General features: G+C 45.9%; 1 protein-coding gene across 2 annotated transcripts in view; it reads left to right on the forward strand.

Annotated features, from left to right (window-relative positions):
* The first annotated feature begins 856 nt into the window (after positions 1-856).
* Positions 857-13,144, forward strand: part of LTBP3 (latent transforming growth factor beta binding protein 3) — a 210,874-nt gene continuing 198,586 nt past the window's right edge. For both annotated transcript variants that reach the window (XM_088442533.1, XM_088442534.1), the window contains exons 1-3: positions 857-1,844; positions 4,545-4,838; positions 5,106-5,320. In XM_088442533.1, coding sequence (XP_088298659.1) covers positions 1,601-1,844; positions 4,545-4,838; positions 5,106-5,320 — 753 coding nt within the window. In that variant the 5' untranslated portion in view covers positions 857-1,600. The remainder of the gene's footprint in view (positions 1,845-4,544; positions 4,839-5,105; positions 5,321-13,144) is intronic.

The raw sequence follows: 13,144 nt of genomic DNA on the forward strand, positions 1-13,144 counted from the left end.
TCTGCGTCTCTCATCCCCATGCATTACTTGCTCCAGGACTTTCTTCGCGCTGCACCCACTCTATGGAATAACCTACCTCGCACAATAAGACTTTCCTCTAGTCTCCAATCCTTCAAGCGTTCCCTGAAAACTCACCTCTTCAGGCAAGCTTATCAGATTCCAGAACCTCCCACATAACCTTCATAGCTTCCATATCTAATTACATCCCCTTTTACAGTCCACACACAATCTCACACATCGTCTTTCTCTCACATCCTCATGACATTTGGTCGACATTCCTGTGTGACTGGATCATGCAGCCAACCAAGAAACTGTGCATTCTGGCTGGACCAAAATGCAATATATAGCACCTATCCTTGTGTATCAATGCCTATTTCCCTATAGATTGTAAGCTTGCGAGCAGGGCCTTCCTACCTATATATCTGTCTGTTATTATCCAGTTTTGTTCTATTAATGCTTACAATTGTAAAGCACAACGGAATATGCTGCGCTATATAAGAAACTGTTAATAAATAATAATAAATAAAATGCTTCTGCCCATGCTCAGCACCGCCTTTGTGTCTCTTTAGCAGATATTTTAGATAGATGAGTTTCCTGGATCGTAAGTTAGATTGTAAAGGTATGTTCACATGAATCGGCACTTTGAATGGGAATTCCGAACTTAAGTTTAATAGAAAGTTAAAATGCATCAAAAGTATGATTGTTCATGTGTTGCTGTACTTTTTATTCTAATCATTTTGCTATATGTATCCCTTTTTTTGTTCTCATTCCCAGTCTACTCCCACCTTCCCTTCTTGTCTCTCCTCCCCTGCCTGCCTCTCTCGCTCCCTCTCTCCCCCTCCTCCGTCTTCCTGTTTTCTCGCTTTCTGTTTCTTCCCTGGCTGCTCTCAAGACATTGCTCTCATCCGAAAAAGCTTTTCCTAAAGCTTCCAGAGTCTACGGCTTCAGTGACTGTCACTCTCTGTCTGTCTGTCTGTCTGTATGTCTAGCTCTCTCTTTAAAAACGTTGTCTTTGTTTCTTTTTTCCCTGAGTTTTCTTACTTTTAAAACCTCTCTTCATCCTGTCATTTCTCACATTCCAGACGCAGTCTTTTTTTTTTTTTTATTCTCTTCTGTCTTTATTCGGAATACCTCACTCTTAGCTGATACAAATTCTTAGCATACAAAGCCGCAATTGAACACAGCAACAGGCATACCTATACTGGCACTTATGCATACACCAAAAGATGCTGACAGAAACTAACAGCAGTCATACATACAGATATATAGGTAAAAAGATACTGGAACATCTGCACAGAAAATAGACCACGGACACACAGCCACTGCATTCCCTCTCTGAGTAAGGGGGCACGTCATACACAAATAACCATACAGATATGTGCTTATAGCTACACTGGCACAATCACACACAAAGTTTCACATACTAACAACACAAACATACTAAAGTCATTAGCATGATAAATGTACCACACGGTCACACCACAAGTAAACATGAGTGACAACAGGCAATGAGAACCAGTGATAGTGGGGTATAATATAATACATACATATACACATATTGAAAGAGACACATACATGTGAAGGTTTCTGCAATCTGAATATGACTCCTACACGCTGTTCTCCTGCTCTGTCTCTTTTGTTTCTGTGGTTGGGGACATTTTTCTGTCACTTTTCCCCTTCGGTTACACGTGAGCGCTTCAAGGTGGTATTTGCCCCTGTGGTATGTAAAAGGACGTGTCACAAAGGCTATTGTCATGATGTCTGCAAACCAGGGAGCAACATGACGCTGATAGCGGAGAATGGAGGTTCCACAGACACACTCACAGGGTCTGGATTTAGAGTGGGTGAGTATTTGTTAGAATCCTAGACAGTTGGCAGTGAAGGGCCGTCTTGACGTAACAACACAGACGGGAAAGAACTTTCAATAGAGTGACACAGACATAGACACAAACAAGTTAACAGCTTTTCTGCACCATACAGGATTATGCAAACACAACATTTATTCTTCCTCAAGCAAAGTACATTCATAGGTAGATGGGTACGTTTAAAAATCCTCTGTACAGAGTGATAGGGAATTAATAAAGAGAGTGCTATGAAGTCCTCCATAAGGTTATTATAAGTTAACTCGCAGAAAATGTAACTACTAGTTCATCGCTGTGTAAAAAGGAGCAGAGAAATTAGAGTTGGTCTTATTCTAGCTGGATGGCACCATGACACAGTTAGAGTGGGAAGTTCTGCCTTCCTCCATGATATACAAAATATATCCATCAGTGACAATACACACAATTCCTGGTAAAGAGAGTGGGTGACCGAAAGACCATCCTCTCTGTAGTATGAGCAGATTAAGTGTTGCTTAGAAATCCACCTTTGTGTCGTCTCTTTCCAGTTACATAAGTACATCAATGTGATAGTCCATTTATTGTATTCATAGGGACAATATCTACATCTCACATCTTTTAAGATCAGTTCTATGTAGGAGGTCAAACATTTTTATCGGCTCCTGTGCCTGCAGCTGTGCGCCTGTGAACACAGCCATTTGTATTGACACTCCCATAATAAGCCCACTGAGCGGACCACGTTTGCGTGCATTACTAGGCACATCCCAATCACCACCCTAGAATGCCCATCACTTTCCTGCAACATTTCTGATACCGTCTGTGCCGATGGCAGCAGCACCTTTGTGTGTACACTCTGTGTAATGCATGTGTTGTGGGGGCTTTCAGAAATTTCTGCACATGCGCAATTTGTAGAAAATTTACTACGTGAACATCTGCATTGCGTGCGTATTGCGTGTGACTCTGAATCAGTTCTACAATGTAGTAGGTAACATAATATGATGAAGACCGTGCATTTAGTGACAATATTAAGTGAAATTTTTTGTGTTATCATTATAGTAATAGCACATTTATAATCATGGTTTTATTAATTAAATGTTCTTGGAATGCAAGCCAAGGTTTAAATGACTGTAAATATGTGCTTGCCACATAACTGTGGACTCCTAAATGAGCACTGTACATGAAGAACCTTGCTACACTAGATGTTTATATTATGCAAGAGTCCTTGTGATGTAGACTTTCATGAATATGGACACAGACCTATAAATTCAGGCGACATTGCAGATCTATAGATCTGCTGCAATGTGTAAATTTTACACTTTGTAAATAATGCAGAAAACATTTTTATCTTTAGTATAAGGAGCATTGTGACAGACAAATGATTGTAATACTGCCTGGCTAAGAATTGTGTGTTTTGTGCCTTATCCCTGTGGTATTCATCTGTAATAAGTCTCCTAATATATATAGTACATTCTTATTTAAATTACATGCATGCTAGCCTTTATAACACACAAGTATGTAAGTAATAGAATCGTTTTCTAATGAATAGATCCTTATTCGCTTAAGTGTATTGCATCATTGTGTTGAATTTTCATTTCCAAAAAAAGGTGCTCTCCAACACCCCAAGAGAAGGCACTCTCCCATACTCCAAGAGAAGGTGCTCTCCCATATCACAAGAGAAGGTGCTCTCCCATATCACAAGAGAAGGCACTCTCCCACACCCCAAGAGAAGGCGCTTTCCCATACCCCAAGAGAAGGTGCTCTCCCACACCACAAGAGAAGGTGCTCTCCCATATCACAAGAGAAGGTGCTCTCCCACACCCCAAGAGAAGGTGCTCTCCCACACCCCAAGAGAAAGTGCTCTCCCACACCCCAGGAGAAGGTGCTCTCCCACACCCCAGGAGAAGGTGCTCTCCCACACCCCAGGAGAAGGTGCTCTCCCACACCCCAGGAGAAGGTGCTCTCCCACACCCCAAGAAAAGGCGCTCTCCCATACCCCAAGAGAAGGTACTCTCCCATATCACAAGAGAAGGTGCTCTCCCACACCCCAAGAGAAGGCGCTCTCCTATACCCCAAAATAAGGCGCTCTCCCATTTCACAAGAGAAGGTGCTCTCCCATACCCCAAGAGAAAGCTCTCTTCCATTTCTTAAGAGAAGGGACTCTCCTATACCCCAAGAGAATGCACTCTCCTATACCCCAAAAGAAGGCACTCTCCTATACCCTAAGAGAAGGCACTCTACTATACCCCAAGAGAATGCACTACTCTATACCCCAAGAGAAGGCACTCTCCTATACCCCAAGAGAATGCACTACCCTATACCCCAAGAGAAGGCACTCTCCTATACCCCAAGAGAAGGCACTCTCCTATACCCCAAGAGAAGGCACTACCCTATACCCCTAGAGAAGGCACTCTACTATTCCCCAAGAGAAGGAACTCTACTATTCCCCAAGAGAAGGAACTCTATTATACCCCAAGAGAAGGCACTCTCCTATACCCCAAGAGAAGCTGACTCAAGTGTGTTTATGGCTCCTGTTACAGGACATTTGATGGTGCATCTCTTTTACTCTGTGAAATATTGGTATATTTTGCTGTATAGTGTAGTAAAGTTGATGTATTTTGCACTTTTTTCTTAATGTGAAACTTTATTTCAGTAAACACTGCATACAGATGCCATATATCCTTACCAATTATATTTCTTTTCACACAGTGGTTTGCCCCTTACCTTGTATGAACGGTGGTCAGTGCTCTACCAACAATCATTGCCAGTGCCCACCAGAATTCACAGGGAGATTCTGCCAGTTACCTGCTGTAACCGGCACTGGTAGAGTAAGAGGTGCAATAGAGACGGGTGAAGGAGACGGAATAGAGCCATCATCGGGGAAGCATGCAGTGTATGCTGTGCAGGTGATTACTGGAGAAGATGATCCTGAAGGGAGAGGTGTGAAAATCAGTCAGTCAGCTCTCACAGTGCCATTGGGACCAGGGCACAGCTCTTCAGAAGGTATTTTTCCATTATATAAATCAACTTAATATTTATAATGCCTTCTCCTCTTAAAGTACCAGCAAAATTTAAGTGCAAGTTGACTTGTATAAAGAGCTACATTAAACATTTTGTTGTGTAAACACTTACCTCATGATTAGAACCTAATCTCCATATCTTTAATTATAAATATTCAAATATGATATCTACCTTTTCTCTGTATATCGCCATCCACTTTGTTGCGTATCTGCTCTTCCTAACATTTAATCACTGAATGTCTCTCCTCAGTCCAGGTCCTTCCACCGCTTCTAAATGTCAGAGTTCACCACCCACCCAATGCATCCATACAAGTTCATCGTATTGAGGGCCTTGGAGCTGAAGGAACAGGGGCTTGGGGACAGCATTTAATTGCTCATCCTGAAGGAAACAAGGCAGCACCATCCCGTCCTGTTACCTACAAACCTCTAGGACGATGTTTTCAAGACACTCTGCCTAAGCAAGCTGTAAGTGGTAATGTCACACAAACATTATAGTTACTGAGGTGTATTCTCACCAAGTGTGGAGTTCAATAAGTTAAGCTAGAATCCACTTACCTGGGGCCTGATGGTCCTTTAATATCTGTTGGCCCCCTATAGGCTGTAATAGCTAAATGTTGCACTCTTCTGTCAACCACTTGCCAGAATGTAACCAGCCAGGGGTGTTATAGATGGTCATCTTCTGTAAGCATAGTGCATGCTGTGTGGTGGTGACAAATAACTGATGTGTGTTGCCCTTTTAACGTTATACAAACTACTGTAAGCATTTGTATAAGATTGTGCATTTTAAGACAAATATTGTCATTTTTAAGTATTATTAGATCTGCCAATAAGGTAAATAACTGTAAATTATAATTTGCTGCCTGAGATAGCTGCCTCATTGCTGCCTGGTACAGTACCTCATTTTAGGATCACACAAAAATATTGGTGAAAATGATGTAGGGCAGAATGTGAATTGTGGCTTTGTATCGTCAATACTTATAGCTTAATATATTTTAGATATAATATAATGTTGTTACAATGACCACATTCTGCCATTCCTAACAATATGGGATCAATTGAATTAGTTGCGAGTTTGCAAATTTGTTTCACTAATGTACGCACCATAAAAATGACAGATTCAATTAGAAATGCCAATATAGGAGGGGCGGACGGGGCGGTCGTCCAGGGACCCCCACACCTTGGGGCCCCCACACTGTCGTAAATATCGACCGGAGCCTAGCCACTCTGGACTGTCCCTGGCAGGTTCCCGGCAGCATAAAACACAGCACAGTGAGCACACACTCACTGACACTAACGTACTTCACTGAAAGCCCCGCCCCCTTGCTGTCATGATGCCGCAATTTGTGAGTGCATGAGTAGGGGGCAGGGCCTAATGCCATGGAGTGCCCGCCTCCATCCATCAGAGAGCTGATGCTGTAGCTGAAACAGGTGTAAAAAATGTGAGCACGCTCTTTCTCTCTTCTCCTCTCTCTCTCTCCCCTTCTGTCCTCTCCTACCTCCCTCTCCCCCACTCTCTTCCTCTATCTTGCGCTCTGTATCCCTCCCCCATCCATCTGTCTCACTCCCCCTTTCTCTCTCCCATCCTCTCTGTTTCTTCCTCCCTCTCTCTCTGTCCCCTTACTCCCTCCCTCTCGCTGCCTGTCCCTCCCTACTTCTGCCCGTGTTTCTTCCGCCTCCCTCTCTCTGTCCCTTTCCCCTCCCTCCCTCTCTCTGTCTCCCTCCCCTCCTCTATTTGTCTATACTGTATATATTTCTCTATCTATATATAAATATATCTATATATCTATCTTATCTATATATAGCCCCCACTCAAAATCCTGCGTTTGCCCCTGGCACTGTATTAGATACTAGGGGAGATGTATTATAGCGGAACTTATCATGCTGCTGTAACGCTCCCTGCTTTGCCTCTTTACCGAGGTGAAGCAGGAAGCACTAACAATGAGATGTATAAACATCTCATCTGCCGGAACGGGGGAGTGAAAACTCCCCCCTCCAGAAATCCCCACCTGAGCAGACAGCACACCAGCCTAGTGCTGATGCGCTGCGGCTCACTCCCGGCCAGCTCCACTGGGCATGTGCAGGATCTCGGAGCCGCCAGTTGCCCCAGCAAGAGACAGTGCTGTCCCTGCTGTGGTGGTAGGGCAACGCCAGCTGCAGCTGTCGATATCGATGGCTGCAGCTGTTGGAACAGTCAGGCAAACCGACCATTCATACATTGCCCAGTTTATTGGTGCTGCTATCTTGTTGATAGCAGCGCCAATAATTACAGCGGAGGGTCTAGAGATAAGGTAAGGGGCAGAGTTGCTGTGTGAGGCATAGGGGCATAGTTGCTGCGTGAGGTCGTGGCAATTTTATTGATGGGACCCACAAGCCTTAATCCGGCCCTGGAGAGAATTAAAATGTTTTGTTAAGATTTCTGGGCTCCCAAAGATTACAGTGTTTTGGTTTTGCCCAATATTGTCAATTTGTGTGTGTGTATAGGTGTCCATATTAATAAATATTAAAGATTTTGGATAAATGTATAAAATTTGATGAAAAAAATAGACAAAAACCATAATAAATGCTTTGGTATAGCTAACCTTAAAATGTCAAGAAAACTACCAGAACACAGAGCCGCACAGTGACCCGGGGGAAGAGGGATAGGGGTGACCGGTGCCGGCTGCTGTTCTCAGGTGCTTTTTAGTTTTGTACCCAGGAGGGGGTCTGAAGTTTCTCACCCCAGGAGGGGTTTTCAGGTGTCGTACCCCTGGAGGGATTTTCAGATGTTGTACCCCAGGAGGGGTTTGCAAGTATTTCACCCCAGGAGGGGTTTTCAAGTGTCATACCCCTGGGGGTTTTCAAGTTTCATGCCCCAGGAAGGAGTATCTAGTTTCATGCCCCAGGAGGGGGTTCCCAGTTTTATGCCTCAGGAGGAAGCTTCAAGTGGTCTGTCCATCCCAGTTGGGAACTTTTCTTTATCTACTTTTGAATGTGCTTCACAAGCTTCGCTTTCTCATAAGTTCAGTTTTGATACAGGCTCTGTTACTTTCTTCACTGTATCCCACAGCAAGTCCGCAACTAGTTCAGTTTCAATTATTGGAGCCAGCTCATGTCTGTATCAACCGTGCCATTCGGAGCATATCCGTGTCTGGATTTCTAGTTACATACTTTTGTTTAACTTCAAGTTCAGCTTCAGTTATTCCTCTTGTGTTTACCCAGCTCTGGCTCAGCTACCAGTTTCCTGTGTCTTATCCAGTACTATTCCCAAGCACTAGTTTCCGAAGCTTTCCCTGTGCTGGATCCATAGCACCTTCCGTTTCCCCACGATTGGATCTACGGTGTAACGCTTACACTAACTTGCGTCTGAGTCCCCTGCACAGTTATTTCTATTCCGCGACTGGATCTACAGAGTCTCTATACACTAACCTGCGTCTGAGTCCCCTGCACAGTTATTTGTATTCTGCAACTGGATCTACAGAGTGTCTATACACTAACCTGCGTCTGAGTCCCCTGCACAGTTATTTCTATTCCACAACTCGATCTACAGAGTTTCTATACACTACCCTGCGCCTGGATCCACTGTGCACCTAGTATCATTCTGCATCTGGATCACTGTGCTTATATTACACTACCCAACATCCAGATCTTCCGAGTTACCCGAAGCATCCTGGATCTGACCTTCCATTGTTGCTCTTATAACTAGTCTGTGCCTGGATCTCCTGTGTGACTTCCTGGTGTATCCTTCCTCTGAATCACCTGCAATATTTCATAGAAGCATAAAAGCGCATTATTCCACAGAATACATTGCTTCCATTATCCTGTACACTCCTATCCAATTTTATCTCTACGTTGCATATGCAGCCTTCCACTCATCCTATTAGTGTCATCCTCTAGTCTCCTCGTCACTCCCAGGTACCTAACCAGAGGGCTGCGACCTGCTCACTTGGTGCGTCGAAACCCAAATCCCAATAGGAGGGGTCACTGGTGAAGACCACCGAGTGGGTTAGACTTCGCGCCTCTGGTTAGGTCTAGCCAACACGTTGGTTTGACCTTTATTGACCTTTATTGAGGACACTATTACTGTCACTCCTCTAGCTGTTTCCTACCCATCCTGACCCCCCGGCTCCCTGTCCTCAACAGAGGAATTCCTTGTGCCAGATCATGACAGTTTGAACAAAACATGCAAGCCGCCGGTTCCAGGGTGAAGCGGGTTTTCAAGACCTAATCCTTCATATGAGTGCGCAAGAAGCAGCCCAGCAACTCATGGGTCAACAGCTGCAAGAAATTTTCTCTCAATTAAGATCCATTCATCCTGTTGTTGCCACTTTGTTTCCAGCTTCACTTCAAGTTCCACCTGCAAAAGCTCCTGTGCCTCTTCCTCCAGAGCCATATTCTCAAGTAACTTCGACTCCGACTGAAGAATTTTTTTCTGATTGTACAACTCAACCTCCCAGTAGTCCTCTGGCTTATCAGTTCCCAAATATCTGTACCCTTGTACTTCAAATACAACTTCAAGATCTACTCCCTAATTTTTTTAAAAATGTTTCCAAAGTTTTCTAGTGCCACCCCTGTTTCAACTGAGCCTCCTTTCACGCAAGATAAAGTGAGACATCATAGCTTCCCATGCCCTAAGCTTACTGAGGCAGAATGACAACGATGCCGGGAACTTTTTCTCTGCTTATATTGTGGGAAGGCAGATCACTTTATTAAGGACTGTCTCCTACGTCAACCCAGAAGGGATAATTACTGTAAGACTTCCGATGTCAACGCTCTCAGTTCCAGCTCGCAACCTTCTGCAGCTTCTCTTTCTTCTGCTTTGAGCAAGGAGGTAACGTCTTCCATACAGGAAAAGGTTTTAGTTTATGATTGGGGTCCTGTTACAAGACGCTTCCACTCTCGACTTGGGAATTTAGGGAGAATATTTCAACTACCTAAAATCAGTGTAACATGTCATTCTGTCTGTGCCGGTCGCATTCCGGATAAAGTTTCTTCTAGTTCCAACTCTGATGATATCATAAAGGCAGTCACAAAACCCAGACAGTCACTTCTTGACAGTGCCTCCAAACTAATTACCAGCATGGTTCTGGTTCAAGAGGGGCCGCCAGAGCAACTGGATTTAGTTTTTTCCAATTCAACTTCCGTACCCCAGGAGGGGGTTTCTAGTTTTGTACCCCAGGCAGGGGTTTCTCTTTTCTTGCCCCAGAAGGGGGTTTCAAGTTTCGTACCCCAGGAGGGGGTTCCTAGTTTCATTCCCCAGGAAAGGGCTTCAAGTGTAGTACCCCCCAGGAGGGGGTCTCAAGTCTCACACCCCAGGAGGGGCTTTCTAGTTTTGTACCCCAGGAGGGGTTTTCTAGTTTTGTACCCCAGGAGGGGTTTTCAAGTTTTTTTCAAGTTTCACACCCCAAGAGGGGGTCTCTATTTTGAGTTTCATGCCTCAGGAGGGGGCTTCAAGTGTTGTACCCCAGGAGGGAGTCGCAAGTCTCACACCTCAGGAGGGGCTTTCTAGTTTTGTACCCCAGGAGGGGGTCTGAAGTTTCTCACCCCAGGAGGGGTTTTCACGTGGCGTACCCCAGGAGGGGTTTTCAGATGTTGTACCCCAGGAGGGGTTTTCAAGTGTCGTACCCCTGAGGAGGTTTCAAGTTTCATGCCCCAGGAACGATTATCTAGTTTCATGCCCCACGAGGGAGTTCCCAGTGTTATGCCTCAGGAGGAAGCTTCAAGTGGTCTGTCCATCCCAGTTGGGGACTTTTCTTTATCTGCTTTTGAATGTGCTTCACAAGCTTCGCTTTCTCAGAAGTTCAGTTTTGTTCCAGGCTGTCAGAGTTCAGCCGGGGATCGGCCATCCCTTACCGTCCCGTCGCTTCCTCTGACTTCCCGGGTAGTCGGGTGGCTGGTGCGGCAATGTGGGAGGTGCTGAGCATTCTCCCTGATGCTGGTGTGTCAGGGGCGGCCTGGTGCACGGGGATCGGAGTCTCCGTCATGGGCGCCGCCATGACACTTCCTTCTCTGACTAGCCTTCCTACCCTGACAGTCTGGCCGGTCAGCTGACGCTGTGGACCAATCAGTGGGCTTCCAGGGGTATACATCCGGCTCCTGTGTATCAGGTAGTTGCCTGAACAACCATTGTTGCTGCTAGTGTTCCCTTGCTTCCAGTAATCTATCCCTGTGTGCAGCTATATCGTCCATCTCACCAGTGCTTTACCACCTCAGCCTGTGTGCAGCTATATCGTCCATCTCACCAGTGCTTTACCACCTCAGCCTGTGTACAGTTATATCGTGCATCTCATCTGTGCGTTACCACCTTGCCTGTGTGCAGTATACCTCCATTCCACCAGTACGTTACTACCCCCGCCTGTGTGCAGTATACTATCCATTTCACCAGTGCTTTACCATCACAGCCTGAGTGTAGTTACGTACCCATCTCTCCAAAGTCATCAACTCTGGCTGGTCCCAGCACCACTACCCACCTCGTTACTGGACTCTGTGGTTCCTACCTACGTGCTACAGTATTGCACCATGGTGCACTCCCTCTGACCAGCAACCCAGTAGAGTGTGTCCGTAGTGCACACGTCCTTGTACCTCAAGTACTGTATCCCGAACTAGGGGTTCCACCCCTGTCCTCACGTGCCTCTTACTGGCACCGACCCTTTGAGCCACTAGTGTTCATCTCTCCTTTTCTCCCGCAGGCTTTGGTCACCTAGTCAAAGAACCGCGACCTGCTTACGAGGTGCAGCTCAAGCCCATATCCCGATTGGTGGGGTCATTGGCGAACACCATCTCATGGGTTAGATTCCGCACCTTTGACTAGGTTTGCCAACAACCAAGACCCGTGGATGTGGAGGTCGTACATTCAGGCCCCTCGCCTCCGTTTCCTCCCGCAGCATCAGGCCTCAGCTTTCATAAACCCACCTCCCAGCGTGACAGTTTGTTCAGGCCCAATGGAAGCTGCAGGCTCCCCAGGTGCTGGGAATCTCCAGGAGCTAACGGCTCGCATGGATAACCAAGAGGCAGCACAGCAGCATGTGGCCCAGTACCTACAGGAATTATCCGGTCAGCTCCTGTCCATTCAGAACACTCTGGCAACTATGTCTCATGCTCCACCTTCTGTCGCTCCTACGGTTTCTCCTGCATTACCTTCGGGGGTAGTTCCCCAAAAATCCCGTCTGCACTTGGCTACTCCCGAGAGGTTCGATGGTACTCCTCAACGATGTCGTGGTCTCATAAACCAGTGTGAGATCCAGTTCGAATGTCTACCCCAGAATTTCCCTACCTCCCGGTCTAAGGTGGCCTATGTAATTTCATTATTGACCGGGGCAGCTCTGAATTGGGTCTCCCCATTGTGGGAACGAGCAGATCCGCTAGTATCTAGATATGAAGAGTTCGTGGCCGATTTCAAAAGGATCTTCGATGAACCCGGGAGATCTGTCTCTGCTTCTTCAGATTTGCTTCATGTCCGTCAGGGTACAAGGTCCGTTGGGCAATATGTAGTACAATTTCAAACCCTGGCGTCCGAACTAAAATGGAACGAGGAAGCACTCAAGGTGGCCTTCCTACATGGCTTATCGGAGAGGATGAAGGATGAATTGGCATCTAGGGATTTACCTCCCGCCTTCTCGGATATTATATCCCTCTGTATCAAAATCGACCTTCGCCATAGAGAGTGGTGGGGAAGTAGGGGGCGTGGAGACCATCCTCGGGATCGCCCATCCTTGGGAGGACATTCCTCTCCTTCCTTCTCTAGTAGTGAGGAGCCGATGCAAATTAACAAATCCCGGTTGAGTACCGCCGAACGGAACCAGCGTTTTCAAAATAAATTGTGCTTGTATTGTGCTGCTCCGGAGCACATATTAAGGAATTGTCCTGTATTGGCGGGAAACGCGAAACCCTAATTGATGTTGGGAGCATGCAATTGGGGGTTATTTCTGACTCCTCCCAAATAAATGACAGTTTATTGCCCGTGTCGCTCTCTTACCAGTCCAGAACAAGGATGGTTAAAGCCCTTGTAGATTCCGGGGCTGCCGGCAGTTTTATTTCTAAGTCACTGGTTCGGACCCTAGACATTCCGGTGGTTCCATTGCCAAACAGATTACTGCTCTCTCGTGTAGATGGCAAGACCTTGCTAGGTAGATCTATTTACTCAAAAACCCGGCCAGTGTTCCTCCAGATTGGATGTCTGCACCAGGAGACAATTGAATTTTTTGTTCTTCCCGACTCAGCCTATGAACTAGTTTTAGGCCTCCCCTGGCTAAAAAAGCACAATCCTATGTTTGAGTGGTCCAGTTTGCAAATTTTATCATGGGGTCCAAGTTG

The sequence above is a fragment of the Taudactylus pleione genome, unplaced genomic scaffold, assembly GCF_031769625.1.
Source record: "Taudactylus pleione unplaced genomic scaffold, aTauple2 ptg000313l, whole genome shotgun sequence".
Taxonomy (NCBI): Eukaryota; Metazoa; Chordata; class Amphibia; order Anura; family Myobatrachidae; genus Taudactylus; species Taudactylus pleione.